At 56.6% G+C, this 22,657-nt stretch overlaps 1 protein-coding gene across 3 annotated transcripts; it reads right to left on the bottom strand.

Annotated features, from left to right (window-relative positions):
* Nucleotides 1-2,476: 2,476 nt before the first annotated feature.
* Nucleotides 2,477-21,387, bottom strand: TIE1 (tyrosine kinase with immunoglobulin like and EGF like domains 1). 3 transcript variants are annotated; one of them, XM_034650661.1, is made up of 23 exons: nt 21,232-21,387; nt 18,788-19,105; nt 18,579-18,689; nt 17,079-17,234; nt 16,803-16,934; nt 16,519-16,659; nt 16,197-16,325; nt 15,269-15,414; nt 14,890-15,034; nt 12,422-12,580; nt 12,129-12,266; nt 11,633-11,929; nt 10,750-11,040; nt 10,269-10,459; nt 7,847-8,057; nt 7,573-7,683; nt 7,206-7,396; nt 6,106-6,219; nt 5,934-6,004; nt 4,746-4,786; nt 4,563-4,659; nt 4,381-4,480; nt 2,477-2,772 (listed from the first exon to the last, which is right to left on the bottom strand). In XM_034650661.1, exons 1-23 carry the CDS (start codon nt 21,287-21,289, stop codon nt 2,701-2,703), a joined length of 3,420 nt encoding a protein of 1,139 aa, XP_034506552.1. In that variant the 5' UTR covers nt 21,290-21,387; the 3' UTR covers nt 2,477-2,700. The 3 variants fall into 3 exon arrangements, with proteins under 3 accessions (XP_034506552.1, XP_034506559.1, XP_034506566.1); XM_034650668.1 differs by lacking the exons at nt 18,579-18,689; nt 18,788-19,105; nt 21,232-21,387 and adding an exon at nt 17,683-17,961; XM_034650675.1 differs by lacking the exons at nt 18,579-18,689; nt 18,788-19,105; nt 21,232-21,387 and adding an exon at nt 17,394-17,659.
* Nucleotides 21,388-22,657: the final 1,270 nt, after the last annotated feature.

The following is a 22,657-nucleotide window of genomic DNA, read 5'->3' as shown; positions in this document are numbered from 1 at the left end:
GTGGGTAGTTTTTAAATTACTAATTTAATCTCTTCCCTTGTTACCAGTCTATTCAGATGGCCTATGTTTGCTTTAGCCAGCTTCAGTAGTTCTTTCCTTTCTAGGAATGTGTCCTTTTCCTCTAAGATATCTACATTTATAGGCATACTCTTCCCCTTCCCTCTTGCTCTTCTATAATCCATTCTTCACACTGTTAAAAGAGGCAGATCTGACCGTGGCACACCCTTGCATTCAGCTCTCCCCTGGCAGCTCTCTGCCCTTAGGATAAAGACCCATCTCCTTAATGCTGCCTCAAAGGCCCCACCATGTCTGGTCCCCTGTTACCTCTCTGGACTCATGACCCACACAGACCAGAGTCTCCTTTTGCTCCAGCTACGCAGAACTCTTTGCAGCTCCTGAGCGTACCACACGCCACAGGTGCTGTTTCCTCTGCCAGGATCCTTCTTCATGGACTAAATTAAGATGTCACTTTCTCTGGAAAAGTGTTCCTGACTCTACCTGCTCTGTGTTTCCCAGGCCCCCTCCCTGGATCTACAACATGCTATGTTTATAATGCTGTATTTCAGTGTTTACACACGTCACCCCACAGAGGCACTTTGTTTATATATTGGTCTCCATCAAGGACTACTTTTGTTTTTTGTTTTGTTTAAGTAGGCTTCTTGCCCAACATGGGGCTTGAACTCATGGCCCCGAGATCAACAGTTGCATGTTCAACTGACTGAGCCAGCCAGGTGCCCCCAAGGACAACTTTTTAAAAAGTTTATTTATTTTTGAGAGAGAGAGAGAGAGAGAGAGAGAGAGTAGGGGGAGGGGCAGAGGGAGAAGATCTCAAGCGGACTCCACGCTGAGTGCGGAGCCCCCTGCAGGGCTCGATCTCATGACCCTGAGATCATAACCTGAGCTGAAATCAAGAGTTGGACACTTAACTGACTGAGCCACCCAGGTGCCCGCCCCCCCACCCCAGGACAACCTTTTAATCTCCACATCCTGGACCTTCAAATATCCCTGTAGTCGATCTGAAATTTCATTCTAGCAAATCCTACCTCCCCTGTCCTGCATAGCCTAATTACTCCAGTTTGTTTCTTCTTAAATTCAGCCCCACACTCCATCCATTCAAGTCCCTTTGGAATACCGATTCTGGTAATCACCACCCCTTCCAAACTCCTTGCATCTGTATATAATATCAGCTAACACTTACTGAGCACGCACTGTGTACCAAGCCCAATGCAGCCTATGCCTGTGGGATCTCATTTAGTGCTGACAACAGTGAGGTAGCTATTACTCACCCCATTCTTCAGGGGAGAACACTGAAGCTTAGAGAGGTTAAGTGACTTGACCAATGTCACACAGGAAGTGATAACAGAAACTTGGACATGGGTCCATGTGATTCCAGAATCTATAACGCCATGCTGTGTTATACCTTCTTTGATTTCATCTGATTCACTGCAAAAATGCGTGAAGCAAGACAAGCCTTGTTTCTTAAGGACTGGTCGGAGAGAAATCTGAGGACAGTCACACAGCCTGAGGCACTGATATGGGACTAGCTTTCAGGACAGGAGTGCCTCCCAGAACCCTATGAGATAGATCCTGAGGAAGGGAAAGGACTCTGCTGTGGCTGGCTGGAGTCAGGAGTGATCTCTGCCTTCCTCCTTGGGGGCCCACAGGCCGGCCAGGAAGGTGGCTACCAAGCTAGGGAAGGCCACCTAGAGACGTAAGAAGTGGGAGCTCCAGACAGGCCGGAATCGGTCTGGTGCTGAGGTGTCAGTCTGAGCTGAGATTGAGCTATTGCTGATCCTGGCATGGACTGTTTGGACAGAGCAGACCCCTGGCCTGGCAGTTACCCAGGGATGTAGGGAGAGATGCTGGTGACGGGCATTGGAGAGCAGGAAGGAGACCGGGGGAAACTGGACTTCTCCTAGAACAGAGAGGTTGGTGGTGGTCTGTGTAAAATGGGTCTTCCAGAACATACCCCAGCATGGACAGGCGACCCTGACAGCGGGCTTGGGCCTACGACTGTGTCACTGGGGACAGCGTTTTTCTTGGAAAGCCCAGTTTCTCTTCGGTTCAACTTTTCCTTGGGATTGGCCAGCAGTGAAAGGAAGCCATTGGATGGAGTGTCTCATAGCATTTATTTTTTTCGGATGATAAAGCCAGGAGTGGGGAGTAGACGAATGGGGAGTGGGTGCTGGCTTGGGTGGAGGAGCTGAGGGGGGCTTGAGTGTGGGGAGCGCAGAAGAGGATACACACGTCGAGCAGCCGAACCAGAAGGAGAAATGGGAAGAGTCACTCACTCTAAGAGCAGCTGCTGAAGGCATGGGAGCAACTGCAGAGGAAGATTTTATATATTCATTTATTTGAGAGAAAGAGAGAGCAAGCGAGAGAGAGAGAGAGAGAGAGAGAGAGAGAGAGAGGGGTGGGGGAAGGAGCAGAGGGAGAGGGAGAAGCAGGCTCTGAGCTGAGCATGGAGCCCGATGTGGGGCTCAATCCCAGGACCCTGAGATCACGACCAGAGCCGAAACCAAGAGTTGGACGCTCAACCGATGGAGCCACTCAGGGGCCCGGATCCCCTCTTTTCTTAAGTTAAAAAAATAAAAAAATTCCTCGAGGCAGCTGAGGTGAGAGGCTGCGGGGATCAGAAGTCGCAGGTTGGACAGTGGAGTCGCTCTGACCAGCAGAGCCGGGCTCGGGCTTGACAGCGGCTCAGGCCTCCTCGGCGGTAGTGTCGATGCCCGCGTAAGTGAAGTTCTCAAACAGCGACATGTTCACATAGGCCTGGGGGGCAGAACAGGCTTTAGTGCGGGCCAGGGGTGGGGGCGACTCTGGCCTGGAGCTCCCCGGCTTCCAATGTGGTAGCGCTCCCCGAGGAGACACTGAGTTAGACTCAAGATGGCCCCGTGGCCAGGGTGGCCCTCGGCAGCCAGCACGGACCACAGCCGGGGGCTCAGGTGAGAGCCCCTTGTCACACTGTTACGAGGGGTTTTTTCTTCTTCTAAAGCATTTTCATTGACATATATTAGTTTCAGGCGTACGACACAGCGACTCGACAGTCACCATCTGTCACCACACCAAGGACGGTATCCGTGACAACATCCCTTACCCTGTGCCTTCATCCCTGGGACTCGTTGTGTGCGTAACTGGAAGTCTGTGCCTCTTGTGCCTTTTAACCATCACTGATTTTGCCCCAGGGTGGGGGCTCCACAGCCACCAATTTGTTCTCTGAGTTTCTGTTTGTTCATTTATTTTGTTTTTTAGATTCCAATGTAAGTGAGATCAAATGTATTTGTCTTTCTCTGACGTATCTCACTGACCTAGCAGAGCACCGTCTAGATGAGCCCGTGCTGCTGTGAACGACAAGATTCCGTTCTTTTTGATGGCTGCGTGATATTCCATCACACACACTGACCCCGAACAACCTGGATTGGACTGTATGGGTCCGCTTACACCAGACGTTTTTCAATAAATGCTGTACAGTGGTATAAATATATTTTCTCTTCCTTATGATCTTCTTAGCAACATGGTTTTTTTCTCTAGCTTATTTTCGTGTAAGAACACGGTATATAATACATATGCAAAATATATGTTAGTTGACTGTTTATGTTAGCGGTATGGCTTCCAGTCAACAATAGGCTATTAGTAAATAAGTCTGGGGGGAGTCAAAAGTTTTATGCGGGTTTTTGACTACCTAGGGGATCGGTGCCCCTAACCCATCCATTGTTCAAGGGTCAACTGTATACGCCACATCTTTATCCGTTCATCTTAGGTTTTTTTATGTATCCATCAAATGAATTGTTTGCTCATGCATTCATTCATTTATTCATCTATTCATAAAGCTATTCTTTATCACTTATCCATTTATGTGGTTATCTGAGCATTCATCCATTCTTGTTGGTTTAAAGACTTTATTTTTAAGTAATCTCTATACCCAACGTGGGACTCGAACACATCACCCCGAGATCAAGAGTCGCATGCTCCACCAACGGGGCCAGCCAGGCGCCCCTGATCATTCCTTCATTCTTACGACAGTTTATTAATTCCTACAGCTACTTAGTCATTAATTCATATGAAGAACTCTTTATGCATTTGCTCATTCTGATCTCTTTCTTCCTTCATATTTACCTCATAATTCATTTATTCACCTGGTTATTAGATTCAGTTATTTAGTTATGTGTTTATTCTTATGTTTGTTACATCATCTATCCACTAACTCTATTCATTCATTCACTTACTATATCATTCATTCACCCATCCATCCATTTGGTTAGCTGACCGTTCATGCGTTGTCACTCTGGCTCTGTGCCCGGTAAGGAGAGGTGGCCCAGATGACAGTGGCACCCCTGGAGCCTGCTGAGCCCTAGTCCCCGTCACCCCCAGGCTCCTCACCTTCCTGGCTTCCAGCATCCGGCCCAGCTGGAGCGCAATCTGGGCAAAGGGGGGTCGCTCGTATGGACGATCCCGCCAGCACTGACGCATCAGCTCGTACCTGCGGATGGGGCATTGCTGAGAGGAGGGGTCAGGGTCGACTGGGGTGAGGGGTCCCAGGGCTGCAGGCTGAGGACACTCACACTTCATCGTCACAGTTACGAGGCTGTTCCATGCGGTAGCCCTGAGGCAGCTTCTCATAGAGCTCGGCACAGGTCATGCCACAGTAAGGTGTGCCCCCTGCAGGAGGGGATGGCACTCTCTCAGCCCCGGAATGGGGGGTGGGGGAGAAGGAGAGGGCTGGGGTCTGGGAGTTTGGAACTCACCAAGGCTCACGATCTCCCAGAGGAGGACCCCAAAGGACCAACTGCAATGAGAAGGACGTACTTAGCTCCCCTCTAGGCCCTGGGGCCAGCAGTTTAGTGTCTACCTGCCCCAGGTGCAGCCCCTCCCAGCTCCTGAGTGGGTCTACTTTGCAGGTGTCTGCCTTGGCCAGCAGCTGGCTCTGTTCCACTGATTATTAGACTCAGTTCACAGATTATTAGATCCACTGAAATTCCTTCATAGCTGCTCCCAGGCTCAACATCAGCACGGCTAACATTTTAATGACTGGGCTCTGGGACACGCACTGATCATCTAATGTATATGTTCATGCATTTAACCCTTGCACCAGCCTTATGATATAGGTGCTATTGTTATGCCCATTCTACAGATGGAGATACTGACGTACTGGCAGATTAGCTGGCTCGCCCAAGGTCACACAGCTTGTAAGTGGTAGAACTGGACTCAAGTCCTGGCAATGCGATTCCAGGGCCCTTGCTCTTAACTGCCTCTTATACTGTAGCAACCTCTATGCAGGTGAGACCAGGACGGAAGCTCTAGTGGGGGGAGGGCATCTAGGGGGTCTGGGGGCAGAAGCAGGAAGTAGCTGAGTGGCGGTCAGAGGGGTGGTCGCTGTGGTGGACAGTGGGGGCCAATGGGCAGAGCCAGAGCTGGAGGGCCAGGCAGGCCGGGTTCCCTGGAAAGAGGAGCAGAAGGGGGGCCAGTGTGGTCGCCTGGGAGTGAGGAGCATAACGAGGGGGTCTTGGCGGTCATGCTCTGGTTAGGTTCTCAGGTGGGGATGACCCCGCCCTTCAGAGACGAAGGCGAGAACGTTCCTTGAGTGGTGTCCCCATTCACCCCGGCATCATCCACCCACATTCCCGAAGCTGTCCAGTGTATCTCCCAGTGTTAGACAAACACAGCTCTAAAGTCCCCCACCCCAATCTTACCACTGAAACACCTTCTAAGACAACGCCTCCTTCCAGCTAGCCCCCCGCCTTCCCACTAAGATGCTGGGCATCGCCAAGGTGTACCCAAGACACACTAGCATCATACCTGTGCCATGCCTGGAACACACCTGGGAATGCCCAAATCGTGCTTATACTGCCCGAGGCGTGCCTAGGGTGTGTCTCGCTTATGTCTCGCATCTTTGGGGGACCAATCCCTCCAGCGCCTCTGAGCCCCACACTCACACATCACTCTTGGTGGTATACACGCTGTAGTTCAGAGACTCAATGGCCATCCAGCGCACGGGGAGACGCCCCTGGGAGACAACGGGTTTGAGGGGTTGGCTGAGGCTGAGGGGCCTGTGTCAGGGGTTCTGGGGGGCAGGTGTGGAACTGGAGTGGGGAAACTGAGGCTTACCATTGTCTTCTTCACATAAACCTCCTCCCCCCGAGAGAGGCCAAAGTCGGCGATCTTGGAGGCCAGGTTCTCTCCGACCAGCACATTGCGGGCAGCCAGATCCCTGTGGATGAACTGTAAGCGTGGTCAGAGGTCAGGAAAGACTGGGGGTGAGCAAGCCCAAAACTCTTGGGCCCGTGAGGGACCTGACCTCACAGCTGGTCTTTGTGGGTACCCTCCCCCCATAACAGCCCCTTTCCCTTCTTCCCAGCCAGCCAGACCTTATCCTGGATCAGCGACTCCTGCCTCAGCAAAGTCATGCTGCTGGCTGTCCCTTCCTTCCTGGGACCTGGCCATGGCCAAACTCAGGCTGCATCCCTCTTCCTGGGACAAGGGTGGGCCTGTCCCTGATGACCACACCGCATCCTCCTTTCTTCACTTGCTCCCTTTCCCCTTTCCTCTCCCCTCCTTGGTGAAAGTGGGGAAGGCCTCCTCTTGCCCGAAGTGACCTTTCCCTTGAGTCCCAAGTCCTCCCCACAAGACCCTCCACCTTCCTCAGAAACCCCTCTCCATCAACCCCTCTACACTGACCCCTACTCCTCTGCCTCAAAGACACGCAAAACTTCACTAACTTTAAAATGTCTTTCCTAGGTCTCATGCTCGTGCTACTGTCCCCTCCTTCCTTCCATTCAAGCAGGGTGTCCTCAGACTTGGGCTCAGGCCTCCGTTCCCTGCCCCTCCCTCCACCCCGTCCTGGTGGGTCTCTCCACCCATCCCCTCACTGGCCCCCTCACAGGGTCCACTCCCTTGTCATGAGACTCTCCACCATTTGTGGGGTGACGGCTCCCAGAATGTCTCTGGCCTTGACCCTTCTCCTGAGTTCTAGGCTGGTATCTCCGACCACCAACTCAGCATCTCCACTGAGACGTCCCGCAGACGCTTCACACAACAGCTCCCCCAGACCTGCTTCTGGTCTTGTGTTCTCGGCGCTCGCCCAGGCCCGCAGCTCGGGGTCTTGTCCGCCTCTGTCTCCCCGACCCCACATCCGCTGGCGGTCTGCTGCGGGGGGGGGGGGGGGGGCCTGGGGCGGCGGCACCCCTCCCCCGCACACTCACACACACCTGCTTCTCGCTCAGGTACTGCATGCCGTTGGCGGCGTCACTGGCAAATCGCAGCAGCTGGCGGGAGCTGAGGGTGGAGGCGGTGCCATGCTCTCGGGCGAAAGCTGGGTCCGTCTCCAGGACCCGGCTCTTCCGCAGAAAGTCTAGCAGGTTCCCGTAGGGGGCGTACTCAATGGCGATATACAGGTAACCTGGGAGGGAAGGAGCCGGGGACAGGGTGGCGGTTCCCAAGCTGGCAGCCCACTGCTAGCCGCGGCCCCCAAGGGTAGGAGGGTAGGAGAAGGGAGCCTGAAGCTCTGGCAAGCTGCTGCTGTGAGCAGGGGATGGGGCCTGGGAAGAAGGGGCAGGTGAGGAGCTGGGGGCTTACCTCGATTCTCACAAGCCCCCAAGAGGTTGATGATATTGGGGTGATGCCCCAATTTGCAGAGAACTTCCAGTTCTCCCGCAAAGTCACGATGGTCATTTTCTGAGGCATACTCTGTGTAAAGAATCCAATATCACTTTAGTCAGAAATAGTTCTGGAGAAAAGGCATAGCTACTGAGGGCTGGGGTCAGTTCTGGAGGGACCCAGGTAGGGCCTGGGATCTGGGAGACAAAGGAGAGGGGGCTGGGCCTGGGGTCAAGGGTCTCTCCCAGGGGACCTTTCAGCATCTTGATGGCCGCGTTCATCTTGAGCCCATCCTTCTTGATCATGGCCCGGATGACCTGGCCGAAGTTCCCCTCCCCGATGAGGTCCTCAAAGGTGATGTCTTCCCACTCCAGCACTGGATAACTCAGGGGCTCGGGCTGTGGTTTCGGCCGCCGGGTTAGTGTCAAGGTGCCTGAGCTGAACTGCAGGATGGTTTCTTCGCCCTTCACAGAATGGGACAAGTGGGCAGACAGTCCGTGCAGCAGACACGGGGCCAGCAAGAGGCACAGAGAGGCATCAAAGAATAGTTAGACAAATGGACAGAGACCCCCGCAGAGGGCACTCTAGTGGTCAGCTAGGAGCAGACATGGAGACAGAGAACACACAGAGACAGAATCTCCATAGGAGATGAAGCCATCGGCGGGCCACTGGGTGGACAGATGTCCAAGAAGAGAGATGTGAGGCCGCAGCAGGCATCAGGTATGTGGGGCTCTGGAACAAGGAGTGGGTAAGGCAGCTAGAAGCCACCAAGACATGAATCAATGGCTAGAGGATATCTCCAACATTTCAAACAGGAAAGAACTGGATTGAACTGTGATGGTAAGTACCAAGTTTCCCATTACTGTGCCGATGTCACGACCAGGTGTCATGGTCATCAGGGACACCCTGGAGAGGATTCCAGCCTCAGGCCGTGGGCTAGGGCACATTTACTGAGCACCTGTCAAATGCGAAGCCCCAAGCTTCCGGGAATCAGTGGAGGGGTTTTCTCCACAGCAGCAGAAGACTGTCTACCCACTTGGCCTCCATCTCTAGCTCTGAAACCACCCAGGAGCTGAAGATAGAAAGACCACCACAAAGAGGAACACCCACTCCCCCAACTGTGTAGGAGCTGGGCCACCTGGGCAGGGCCGGTGGCAGGAAAAGGAAACAGCTGGACAGGACCCAGGGCGCAGCCAACAGGAGAACTGGAAGAGGGTTAACACAGACCTGGGGGGGTGGCTCCCTAGGTGAGCGGCTAAGGACACAGGGCACAAGAAGTCAGAGGAAACACGCACAGCCGAGGGCACTGTACGCAGGTGCACGCACACACATGTGCTCAGGGAGGGGCCCAAGCACAGGGACACATGCGGACACACACGGGCGTGCCCACAGTGGACTCATACGCGCACTCCTGCGTGGCACACACGCACACCTTCGTGGGGGCACACGAGGGAGGGTATGTCTGGGCAGATATGAGGATTATGCATCTGTTCAAGGCTGCTCTCCCACCTCCCTCCCTCAACATTGTCTCCGTTACCCTGCCCCCACCTCAGCAGTGGCAGCTTTCTGTGCCCACTGACCTCAGAGGGAGCAGCTGGAACAAAGAAGCCAATTGAATCTCTGAAGGGACTTTTTACTAAGGCATGGCAGAGACAATAGCCGTGGACACTAGGCTTTCTATTACAAGGATCAGCCCTTGAGAGAGAAGAGGGTTTTTTTGTTTTTTTTGTTGTTGTTATTTTTGTTTTTTTGAAATGCCAAAGCTTGGCTGTAACTATCAAGGGCCCAGGTGTGGAGGGCCAAGGACAGAGTCTGGACCATCAGGGACGGCGCTGGGGAAGATCTCACAGGAGGCAGGACGGGCAGGTGGGAGAGAGAGGTGGGAGGTGGTGACAAGAGGAGAGGCTGGGTGCTGGGAGAGGGGCCTGCCCTGCCCGCACCCAAGCGTGGGCCTGCCGCGTGGGCCTGCCGGCTGGAGGGGCTCAAACCACTGACTGACTACCGAGAGCTCGGGCAGGTTTAGAGCGAGGCCAGGGAGAGTGGAGGCGGTACTTCCTTTGCCCCCTGCAGCGACAGGTGAACCACGGTCTAGCACAACTCTGGAATGGTGGAAACAGCCGTAACAGGGGTTGCGACGAAGGGTGTGGGGGCCACAGAACACGCTGCCCTCCGTAGGGTACAGGGAGCGCCTCCTGGCTCTTAAGTCTCCCAGAGGAGGCCCTGGCCTTTGCAGAGATGAGGCCGGGACGAGGAACTCACAGTTCCAATGGCCCGTGGGCAGGACGCCACAGAGGGCTGAGGGCATCAGCCCCAGATATGTGCTGGCTCCCAAGTCCGGGAGCGTCTGCCAGGACAGAGGGCAGCATGATGCCCAGGCGTGCTCCTGCCCCCACTCCCGTGTCATCACCATGCTACTTAGGCTTACGGCACCTCCAGGGAGAAGCGGGAGAATCCTGAATTAACCGTGGTGAGATATGGACATACAGAGTTATCTTCAACTGGGAATATTAACTATTTCACCAATATTTACATAAACTGACTTATGAACTGAGTTCAGTTCTAGAAAAATAAAGAAAATTGTATCTTGCACCCCTGAGCACTGCTGAGCGAAGTCCTACGCCCGCGACAGACGCGCACGTGCACGCACACACACTCGCACACGCACAGGCACTGACCGATCCTGACTGGTAGGTGAAGGTGCGTCTGTGGCGCAGGCAGCTTCTGCGGATGCACACCAGCGTTAGCAGGGCAGCCAGGATGGTGAGGCACGTGGCAGACACGGAGCCCACCACGGCCAGGATCAGCTGCCGATCCAGGCCCTCCTCAGCTGCCTGGACCTCTTGGACCGGGCCCTCACTCTGCAGCCCTGCACACAAGAAGGGGGGCGGATCAAGGGGGAGGCAGAGGTCAGAGATCCGAGTACCAGGAGGGACCAGGGGTGTCAGGCCGAAGGCCGATGGGTCACTGGAGTGACAGGATTTTCCCAGCATTAGGACAATGGAAGCAGGGAAGGGTCAGGGTGCCCAGGATCAGGACTGGGGTGACTTGTTGGGAAGGGCCTCCGATGTCCTAGCTCCAAAGCTGGAGATCGAGTGGAAGGAGAGGGCAGGGAGACCTACCCCGGGACCCGGAGCCCCCGGGGCCCTGCTCTCTCACCGTTGCCCAGGGTGGACTCCTCCACCACGCTGCTCCAATCGCCAGGACCCTGGATACTGGCCCGCACACGGAAGAGGTAACGTGTACTAGCATTAAGGCCATGGACAATGGTGCTTGTCTCCTCGGGCCTGTCCACGTCCATCCACAGCGGGTCTCCCGAGCCCCCAGCCACCTGCACCTCCACGATGTACTTGGATATAGGTCCAGCCGAAGCTTCCGGGCGCTGCCAGGTCAGCTGGATCTCAGAGTCTGAGAGGGCCTGGGCACGGAGGTGTCGAGGGGCTGGGGGCCCTAGGGAGACAGGGGTGGGAAGGCAGGGCTCACACGGGAGCAGGGTATGTGGCTCTGGGGTCAGATCCACTCTAGCCGTGTTCCCTGCTCAGCGGACCCCAGAACGGGAGCCACCCCACCAGCTTCCTCCTTTCCCTTCTGGGTTGAATTCCACTCTGTACAGCTCCCTTCACCCCCAAGCTTCTGCGTCCCCTTGTTCTCCTTATGTGCCAGGTCTTCCTGGTGGCCCAGGTCCTCCCAGCATGCTAGGTCCTCCCCATGCCCCTTGTGCCCTGTGTTCCCCCAAATCCCATGTCCTCCTGGTGCACCACATCCTCCCCATGACCCTTGATCTCCACATGAACCCTGGCTTCCCCACCTCTTCCCTGTCCTGTATGCTCCTGGGGACCTACCTCCCCCTGGCCTCCAATATAGCCCGTCTCGTGTCCTCCATGCGGTCATGTCTGTCTGACATCCTACTTTGCCCTTAATGCCCACGTTTTCCACGCGTCCTGTGTTCTCTCCGGTAACCTCCCATGTCCTTTTGTGTTTCCTGTGTCCCATGTCCTCCCCTCATCCTGACCCCACAAGCCCCTTTCCGGGCACAGCTTACCGCTGGGGGGCAGAAGCACACGCGCAGGGGGCGAGGCGGGGCCCAGGAGTGCACAGTGGTAAAGCCGCACGTCCAGCTGGTAGTGGGTGCCAGGCGTGAGTCCGGTCAGGAGGGCGGTGCGGGCCTGGGGGGACGACACGTTCTCCCGCCGCTCCTGTCCCCGTGTCCCATCCCATAGGCGCAGCAGGAAACCATCGCCCACCATTGGCCCCGGCACCGAGGGTAAGGACCAGCTCACTCGCAACCGGTCAGGGCCCTCCACGTGCCAGCCCTCCAGCCACGGCTGTAACAAGGGCTCTGGGACCGGAGGTCAGGAGTCAGAACTGTTCAGTTGGTCCTTGGGGCTAGACAGGACAGTGATCCCCAGGGGACAGGGTGGGACAACCTCCAGTGGGAAAGGCAAGGGCCCCTGGTGTGGGGACAAGACAGGACAACCCCTGAGGGCATAGGACGGTAACCCCTGGGGCGACACGAAGGGGTGACTCTCGCCTCTCACCAGGACAGTCTGTGGTCATGAGGGTGGGAGGCCCCCAGACCCCCTCCCCTCCTTCGCCGGGCCGGCTCAGCTGGACGCGGACACTGTATCCTGTCTTCGGCCTCAGGTTCATTAAAGTCACATTCTCACTGGGGTCCACTGGGGGCAGCACACATTATTCAGCCCCCACCTCCGGAGAAGCTGCCGTCCTCCCCCCTTTCATTCTGCCCTTTCCCCTCATTATTACCCAATACCCCTGTCCTGCCCAGCCCCCCTCCCGCCCCCAGCTGTCCCCCGCCCCCACCAGGGCTCACCCACAATGGCGGACCAGGCCAGGTCGCCCTCCTGGGGCCGGTAGTGCAGGCGGACAGAGGCAATGGGTCCGTCCCCAGAGAAGGAGACCAGCGGGGAGACCACGAGCTGGCGGCTCTGCTTGGCCAGGAGCCGAGGGGCAGTCAGGGGCACTGGGGGCACTGCCAGGAGACCCAAGGTAAGGCAGGGTCCAGACAGCCTGCCCAGTCCTCAGAAAAATCAGAGGACTCTGCTCTGGCCAGCAAAGATATCTCTGGGTCTTGGTTTGGAACTGGGGCCCCTCCGGGCTGGGAAATGACCAAACCCAACTGATGACCAGAAGGGCCAGCGTCCAGCCCCCCAGGCAGCTCGGGGCACAAGGATCTGGCAGTGAAGACAGGAGAGAATCCCCAAAGACGCTCAGTGATGTCTGCCGTGGCTAGCTGGATTTGGGGGAGGGCACTCTGGACACGCAGGGTGGGGCACACAGAGGGGGCTGAGACCCCAGGCAGGGAGAGAGCCTGGTCTCAGCCTGCTCTCGCCCTCCCCCCATCATTTGTCACTGTCTTCGTTGGGGGGGAATAAAGATAGCCGGTGATGAAACACCTGCTGTACCCGGGCTGCTTCACACATACGGTGTCTACCTCCAACTGCTACCTTCCGGACAGGGCTCTTCCCCGTGTTCTGAGGCTCGCAGACGTTTACCTGGCCGATGGCCAGGCAGCCGGCAGGGGGTATAAGCAGGGTTTGAATGAGGTGTTTGGCCAGGCCACCTAGAATCAGCCAGCTCTACCCTCAACAGCTTTTTGTTCCTGCCTGGCTTCCTCACTCCACGCTCACGGCGCCTACTCCGGCCTGAGCTTTCCTTGCCAGGTTATCACATCCGCGCTGTGACTGTTTCCCTTGCCTCTCCCAAACACTTATCAGACTGCTTGTTCTAAGAAGAATGGGTGGATGGATGAATGGGTGGCCGGAAGCAAGGGAGAGCAGGAGGCTGGGAGGAGGATGCAGGGTTGCAAGCTGGGGGGATGGGAGGAGTGGTGGTGCCAGCGTGTCATGAGGGGGTGAGAGCAGGGTTGGGTTTGGAGCCCTGGAGCCCTGGGTGCCTAGGGCTTAGAGCGGGGCTTAGCTGTGCAGGGGGTGGCCAGCTATAAAGTGGGTCCACCCTTCCACACTGACTTTAGAACCAGACCCCCACTTCTGGAGGTCCCACCAAATGGGTCTGGAGATCAGGGGGATGGTCTAGACTGCAGATCATAGCTGGGAGTTGCCAGAGAACAGCCAAAACCTTGGGAGAAGCACTTTAATAATAGTAACAATAGGGGCGCCTGGGGGGCTCCTTGATTTCGGCTCAGGTCATGACCTCAGAGTCCTGGGACTGAGCCCCACTTGGGCTCTGTGCTCAGTGCAGAGTCGGCTTGTCTTTCTCCCTTGGCCCCTCCCCCTGCTTGCTCACTCGTTTCCTCTCTCTTGAATAAATATATTAAATTTTTCAAAAAAATAATGGTAACAATAAACGTCAACATACATGGAGCGCATACCCTGCATCAGGCCCCGCGTTCGGGGCTTAAATACATCATCTAACCTCACAGCAACTTCCGCGCATTAAATGCACCGTCTGACTTGTTTCACACAACCCTCCCTGGTGAGCACGGATATCCCGCCTACGCAGAGAGGAATAAGCTGCTAGGGGCTAAGCAGCTTGCTTAAGGCTCTGGAGCCTGGAATTTGTGGTGAGGATTTGAACCCAAATTGCCTGGGATCGGAAGCCTGGAGAGAAGAGACAGGCTGGAGGTGGAGCCCGGGCCACATGGATTGGTCCTGGTCCTGCTCATGGGGCAGCTAGGAGGCTGTGGGAGGGGAGGAGAGCAAGTGGGGAGGAAGAGAAAGAGGAAGAGGGGAGAGGTCTGGGCGTCTGTGGGGGGAGGTGGGCTGTCAGGAGCAGAGGGCAAGAGGAGCTAGGGCTTACTTACGGCGCTGGTGCAGGTGAAGCGACCTGGCCATGCCCTGCTCTGGGCCATCCTGGGCACGGGCAGCCCCCTCCCTACTCCCCTGGGAAACCCCGTGCAGCTTCTCCGGGCAGCGGCCACCCTCTGAGCTTAGGTGCCCCACGTGCTCCCCTGTCCTGGCACTGAGAGCCCTGGGGGGGTGATAGAGCAGGCAGGAGCACCCCAGAGGCATTAAAGGCACACTGTGGGTAGGGGCTGTGGGGATGTGGAGAGGGCTGCCATGGCCAGGCAGGAGGCTGGGCAGGGCCAGAGGGTATGCCGCTTCTAAGGCATGGGATGTCCTTTCCAGACAGGACGCAGCTATGCTTCTGCCCTGACATGGGCCAGCCCAGACCTCAGGCTGATGACAAGCTGCTCGGTGCTGGGCTGGGAGTTTCGGTGCCCTTGCCATTCCTGCTACAATGCCCAGTCTGAGCGGCATCAGTCCACTGAGCACCACTCAGCCCACTGTCCATCCTCCATGGCTCCAGGACATCACTGACCTTTGACATTGACCCTGAAACGTCGGCTGTCTTGGCCACCAGACGTGGACACGCGGCACTCCCAGAGCCCACTGTCCCCAAGAGCCAAGCGGGGCACCTCGAACTCAGCTGTGGTCCTGTCCGGCTCCACAATGGCCTTGGTAGACTGAGAGAGACAGGGAAAGGGGACGGACCATAGAGAATGGGCACCCACGTGGCCGATATGGGGACTGATGAGGGGATAGAGGACCCGTGGTGGTTTCTCAACCATCAGCCTGACTCCATTTGAGCCGCAGTCAGGCCAGTGGGTAGAGCCTATGGAAAGCCCTGAGGGCTCGGGGTCTTAGGGACCAACTGTGAGGCCGGTGGGAGTGGGGGAGGGGTTAGGGTGGGGGCTGACCAGGAGGACCGTGCCATCGGGCTTCCGCAGCTCCATGCTGCCCCGCACTGGGAACGGGTTCCCCGCGGCCGCACAGTTGATCCGGGGCGTAGTCTCTAAGTTGAACTCCAGTTCTGAGGCCACATCCAGGATCTGCGGGATCCGGTCTAGGGAGAGAGAGGACGCATCCTGGAGCCCCACGGGGCAGACGCTGACCACAAGGCGCCCCTCGTCCCGTGTCGTGCATCTCAGTGGAGGTGCCTCCATCTGTGCAGTCGCTCGAGCCTGAACGCAGCAGAGTCCCACAGGGCTCCCATACCCCACCTCTGGGGTCTACCTCCTGTGCCCCCAACGCGATGTCCTCTCTTGGCCAAAGCAGACCCCTCCCTGGCTTTACAGACCAACACTGGTTCAGGCCTCGCTCGTTTCTGGGCTGTTACAGACCCTCTGGGTCTCCTGCCTCCAACTCTCCGTCCAGCTGCATGCACCCTCTTTCAAACACAAATCTGACTGCCTTCTGCATCTTCAACAATTCCCTCCTGCCCCCAGCACACCTGCTGGCCTGCTGTTCCAAGTCCCTGAGGTTTGACTCTTCTGACCACTCCCCCAGCCTCCCCTTACTCCACTCTCCTGATACCCGATGCTGAGTCCTCAACCCCTGGGCCTTTGCCCATGCTCTTTCCCCAGCCATCTCGTGCTCATCCTTTATACCCCACCTCAGATCTTGCCACTTTCCCCGAAGCCCTGCCTGAACCTCTCAGACTGGCCAGGGGTCTCCTCTGGGCTCCTACCCACTCTGGGCTGCTGCCCAGCCCTGCATGGGTGATGTGGGCTGGGCGGTGAGAACACCCCCTGAACCCGGAGCTCCCCGAGCACAGGACTTGGAGCCAAGGAGAGATGTGCCTGGTGAAGGCTGACTTATTTTGAGGGATCTCAAAGACCCTTGTACCTGACTTCTCACAGTGCATTCCATGCCAGCCGGAGGGACAGACGCAGCCGCTGAAGCGGTCACAAGTACCACCGTTCCGACACTGGCACTGGAGACGGCAGTCCGCCCCAAAGTGGCCAGGGGCACAGGCTGGGAACAGAGGGGTTGTGGTTAGAGGGACACAGGTCAGGGGCAGCGAGGGCACAGCTGGGGCCCGGGTAATGACAGGCTGGGTGAGCAGGGACTGTGGAGGGCCCGGCGTGTACATCAGGGCCCAAGCGGAGGGTCCATCTTGTGGCCGGCTGTCTGGGTCAGGGACTGCGGAGGGCAGGTCAGTCCATACCTTCCTGGCACTGGCTTCCTCTCCAGCCAGATCCACAAGAACAGCCGTAGGGGTCCGGGAGGCAGAAGGTGAGACCTCGGCAGCCCGATGTGCCCAGGCACTGCTCCTGGCAGCGCTGTCCAAAACGGCCCTCTCTGCAGGCTAGAAACACAGTGTGTGGGCCTCAGGGTCCGGGACCCACCTGGCATTCTCACTACTCACCAAGCTCCATCCTCTTGGTCCAAGAGTCTTCCCCCAGCCAGGCAGCCTCTCCTGCCTAGCTCCTAGCTCCCTGTCCTCCTTACCTTGCTCGCAGCGGGTGCCCGTGAATCCAGGGGGACACACACACTCGCCGTCCTGGTCATGGCAGACACCTCCATGCAGGCACCCTGGGCATTCCTTGGTGCAGTCTGGTCCCCAGCGCCCTGCCCCGCAGCCTGGAGGAATGTGCTTTCAGCAGCTGACCCTCACCCACCGACCACTGCTGCTGAGCGCTAGGGCAGCCCTGGGGACCCACAGGAAGTGCCCGCAGGGCTCCCAGCCCCCCATCCCACCCGCCAGCTCCGCCCTCTGCTCCTAACCCCGCACGATGAGCCGGAAGAAGGCACTGCCTAGGGGGCTGGTTTCCAGGTAGGTGGCACTGTAGACGCCGCTGGCTGGCGGCTGCACGTTTGGGAGCTGCATCAGGAAGCGCCCGTCCTGGGCCTCATGCCGGTCCAGCGTAGAGAAGTACGACCCTGGGGGCAGAAACGGGTCGGGGCCTCAGCACCAGGTGAGAGCTGGTGCCCAGGTCACATCAGTGCGCGCCCTATACAGTGGCCAGAACTGGGGCAGGGCACCAGCCAGGTCTGCCCCAAGGCGGAAAGCTGGGAGGCACCCTCTGCTCCATGCCCCACCAACACTCAGTAAGTCTCCAGGTCCCCCTCATCTCCTAGAGCAGGCCAGCTCCTTCCACGATGCTCACGGCCACCACCACGGCCCTGGCCTCCTATAGCTTTTCAGGCGGTCTCCTCTGCCTCTGTCCCCCCTTTTCCCCGTCCATCCTCCACTCAGCAGCCGGTGGGATTTTCCCCAACAGAGGCCTCTGCAGCTCCCCTGCTTGGACCCCTCCAGTCTCCCACGCCTTAGCACATCGTTCTGCAGTCTGGCCCCTGCTTGGCCCTCTGGTCCCATGCCCCTACACACCCTGCCTGATTCCTAACATTCCTGAGCTCTGGAAATGCTGGTTTCTCTTCTAGAAACACCATGGTATTTCAGCACTTCCTGTCTTTGCTCTTAGCCAATCCTCATCCTTGGAATGTCCTTTCCTCCTCCTTTGTGTGGCTAATTCCCAGGCCTCCTTCTGGGCACGGTTCAGGGGTTATGTACGTGGGGACTTCTCCCAGAAGCCTCTTCCGCCAGGACCTGCAGACCCAAATAGTAGGGTCCCTATCACTGTACAACCCCTTTTTGCCTCTTTGCCCAGGATTGGACTGTGGGGAGCCCAGGTCTATGTGACTCTCCACACCTCTCATCACTTCAGAGGGCCTGGTGCTCAGGAGAGGGAAGGGTCCTCCTCCCTCAAAAGCCCAGGGATGCAAAAGCAGCCAAAGGGCTGTGGGTCTGAAGGCTGAGGCAGGGCTTTCTGGGGCCACACAGAATAAAGGCTCCCTCCCATGGAGTGGCCAGAGGGTCTGATAGAGCCTGGGCCGAGGTAACAGTTCTCTTCTTCCCCATGGGGGCTGCTGCTCCCTGCCAGGGGCCTATATGACAGCACCTGATAACTCCCAGGGGAGAGCCAAAGGTGAGGGTTTAACACAGAGCTGACTTAGGGGTAACAGGGAAGGACCGCACGGCTGCTGGTCTTCCGGGTGCCGTAGGAGGACAGCGCAGATTCCGAGAAGGGATGGAAGCAGGTGCTTCCCATGGACCTTATTCAAGACAGAGCCGGCTGCAGCGGGCAGGGTAACAGGTGTATCAGAGTGAAGGCTGTGTGGGCGGCCAGAGCAGGGGAGGCCGAGGCCAGGGAGCTGTTTGTTGAGGTGGCGGACCTATGCGACCTGTGTGTCGACCTGCCCAACCCGTTCGGACGCCCCTCTCACCGTTGCTCTTCCAGATCACATCGGTCTGCTTCTCCTTGCGCACACGTGCCACCAGCACGGCTGTGTCGCCTCTGTTCACCGTGTGTGTGACCTTGTCCGGGAGCAGGTGAGCTACGGGGGTGGGGGTTGGGGGGGGAGGAATGGAGGGTGGGGTCAGAGGTCAAGGACAGCGGCTCCCCTCCCGTCTCTGCCCGGCGACCCGGACTCACCTCCCGGGCTGTTGTGCACGTAGAGGACTCGCGTGCGCCCCGCGCCCGCGCCGCCCACGCACGAGAAGACGCCCACGAGGTCGGAGGGCTGCGAGAAGCCGCGCAGCGTGACGCGGTGCGAGCCGTTGCGCAGCAGGTGGGGGGGCTGCCCGGGCCGCGGCGTGCGCACGATGCGGTCGTCCTTCTCCAGCAGCAGCGGGGGCCCCCAGGCCTCGGCGCCCGGGCCCGGCCCGGCCTCCCCGGACACGCAGGTCAGGAAGAAGCGCTGAGGCTCGGCGAGCCGCAGGTCGGCCAGCAGCGTCAGGTCCACCGCGGCGCCTGGAGCCGGACGCCAGTCCTCGGTTCCACGGTTCCCCAGCCCGCCCCGCGCTCTCTGCCAGGCGTTTCCCTCCCCTCCCTTCCTGTCTCTTATCCCGGCCGCGCGCTGGCCATCTCCCCCCAAGTCTCTTCGTCCTAAAAACAAAAACAAAGCCCCCTCTCTGGCCTCCTGGCGCCCCCCTTCTCCCGCCAGATGGCTTCCCTTTATAGCCTCGGAAAGAATGATGTATGGTCCCTGTCTCCGTTTCCTCCCTGTTTAATACCTTGCCAGTCCCCTTGAGTCCCCACCTGTCTCAGACCGCTTTGCAAAGGGGAGCCGCTCTCCAGGGGAGCCTTGGAGAACAAAATCCTCTTCGAGAAAGCCCTCCCTGCCACTCCAGAAATCTAGACAGGCTTGCCGTCCAGGGGTTTTAGGGAGAGGCTGGCTTCTGCAGCCAGGTGGTTACCGAGCAGAAAGGAGGGGAACCCCTACTTTCTCTCCCTGCCGGTTAACTGGCACGTAATTCATGAACTTAAATGTCACTTACCTCATCAACGAATATTCTTTGAAAGCCTACCATGAGCAAATTGAAGTTAGCATTTGCTGACCGCCCACCATATGCCCGAGCACCTGTTTTCCAGTGGATCTTCCCACCCCTCAGTGAAGTTGATGTCTTTCCATTTACAGAGGAGGGCAATAATAATTATTCTACAGGCTTCCTGGAGCAAGCTCACCTACTCCCCTGGCTTTAACTCTCATCTCTGAGTCGACAACCCCAGGACAGTCTCTCAGCTTGGGCCTGCATTTCTATCAGCTTTCCCCAATCCTGCTTCTCTCTGATGCTCCCTGACTCAACCCACGGCACTGACCACCTGAGACACAAACTTCGGAGTCCTCTCGTGCTCCGACTGTCATGATAATTAGTGTTTATTGGAGGTCAGTTACATGCCAGGCCCGTTATGCATGTTCTCTCATTTATCATCCCAGCTATCCTGGGTGGTGGGCGTTATTACTCTGGTTTTACAGCCAGCGAATGAAACCTCAGAGATACAATTAGTAACTGGCAGAGCCAGGTTGTCTGACTCCAAGCTCCATACCTCTAAGGATGTTGCTGGCTGCCGCCATCAGCCACAAGATTCCACGGTTTCGACTTCCTCAGAGCCTCTAGCCTGCACGCCCATCTCCAGGCCCACTCTTGTTTAGACCTCACCTTTACTCACCTGGACCATTCCAACCGCTACACCCCTCCTGTCCCAACTCATCCTCCCGAGTGACCATCTGAGACCTTGTGACTCTCTGGTCTGCAACCCCCCATGGCTCCCCATTGCCCTCAGGACACAGAGCATGCTCTTGGGCCCCTCGCTGCCCACACTTTGCCTCTCTTGCTGAATTCCCTGCAGGAACCTTCTCTCCCATGCACGTCCTCACCTCGGAGACTTGCCTCTACTGTTCTGGCTGCCTGGAATGAAGACCACCGCTCTACGCGAGGTCTTTCCGGACTCCCTGTCATCTACTATCCTCAGGCAGAGTAGCCGACTCCTTCTCCGCGCTCCTCTGAAGCTACTTGTGCCTTTTATCCTTCTCCCTGTGTCCTGTGTCCCCAACTACCACTCAAAAGTAGCCTTTGCATTCTAATCCTCTCCGGCCATCACTGAAGGAATCAGCTCCCGCTTACACAACAACTGGGCACCGGGCACTCTGCGTAAGTTACCTCCTTTAAACCCCGTAACAGCCATAGGAGGTCAGCATCATAGAATCTGTTACATAGATCTGGAGGCTGTCTGCCTTTCAACCAGTGACCCATAGTACAGCTCCTAGAATATTGTCGGGGCTAGACAAATATTTGTCAAATGATTAATTAAATGAATCCAACACACTGACCGTACGAGCACCCACTGAAAACTTCAGGGCCCCCATAGGCCCTGCTGTGCTTTACTGATCCTAAAACCCAACACAGTCCATGCAGCTCTACTCCCAGTGCCAGGCTGCAGTGGTTTCTAGTGCCTGCCTGGGTTTTGGAGGCCTTGATCCCACTTTCTAGCAGATGGGGGCATACATAAAGGCGACGGCAGTGATAGTAAGTCTTCTTAGGGGAGAATCAAGGCTTTGGGGGCTGGAGGTGGGAGTGGCTTGGGGGGAGACTTACCAACATGAGAAGCCAGAAAGAGGATGGGGAGCAGCAAAGGGGGCCCCAGCCAGACCATACTCTGGAGGCTGACCAGGTCAGCCAGGACAAGCTAGGCCTCCGGTCAGTTAGTCTGGGTCTGGCTGCTGGGCCTGTACTGATTAGTGCGTGTTGGTGCTGGGGAGGAAGAGGAAATGAGGTGGCGTGGGTGGGAGGGGTAGCAGTGAAGGGGTGGGGAGGACTTACCCTGCTTCTGCTCACCGCCCCCCCCCCAGTCCAGCTCCCACAAGGCTGGGGATGGTTGTGGCCTGGAAGGCCCTGGAATGGGGTCACTTGAGGTGGGGGAGAGATGTAAGGACAGACCTAGGGACTATGTGACCAGTTTTCCCATCTCCTCTTCTCCCTTTGGTCCTCAGTCTTGCCAGCAGGCAGGAGGCAGGAGGCAGGAAAGGGAGGAAGCCAGTGGCTTCCGCCTATTGAGGAGGGATGGGGGAGGGTATTGTTCTGGGGTCTCCCCTCCCCCCAGCACATACACACAATATGGCCCATGTAATTCCTTATGTATGTGTCCCAGGACACAGTTACATGCGTCCTAGAGAGCAGTTCATGTGCGTAACAAGTGGACAAAGGAACACAAGAACTCACACTCAGGGCACAGAAGAACTTTGATTCTATCTTGCGTATGTAGGCGTGGACGAGTTTTCCCTTCCAGGTTCTTTGGCTGGCCTAATAATTGATAAGAGACAGATTAACAGGAGAAAAACGAAAGTTTAATAGCATGTGTATCTCCCGTAGACATAGGAGTGAAGGGGTTCGGAGCAAGTCTTCCTCAATATGCCTCTTTGGCATGAAGATTATTTTGAGCTAAAAATATTCAAAACCCAGCAGATTCAGGAAAAGCTCTTTACCTCCCTTTCAACTGTCTAAATTTATATTGGAAAGGGTGCCTGTACCAGGAAGAGAGCTATTAGCAGACTCCTTCTTACTTAAGAACTTAACTGCATAACAGGCCAACCTTTTTTTTTAATTGAGTTATAATTAGTAACAGTGTTATGTTAGTTTCAGATGTACAGCATAATGACCCAACAATTCTATACTCAGTGCTCCCCGCGAGATGTGCAGACTGTCACCGATTATTGTTATAATATTATTGCTCTATGCCTTAGGCTGGACTTTTCATCTCTGTGACTTTTTCATTTTATAACCGGAAGTTTGTACCTCCTAATCCCCTTTATCTATTTATCTGTCTGTCTGTCTATCTATCTATCTATCGGGCAACCACCAGTTCTTTCTCTGCATTTGAGTCTGATTTTTGTTTGTTGTTTCGTTTTTTAGATTCCACTTGTAAGTGAAACCATTTGGGGTTTGTTTTTGTCTGACTTGATTCACTTAGCATAATGCCCTCTGGGTCCATCCATGCTGTTGCAAATGGCAAGATCTCATATTT

Source organism: Ailuropoda melanoleuca, chromosome 2, assembly GCF_002007445.2.
Source record: "Ailuropoda melanoleuca isolate Jingjing chromosome 2, ASM200744v2, whole genome shotgun sequence".
Taxonomy (NCBI): Eukaryota; Metazoa; Chordata; class Mammalia; order Carnivora; family Ursidae; genus Ailuropoda; species Ailuropoda melanoleuca.
This window is presented reverse-complemented; position numbering and strand designations above follow the sequence as displayed.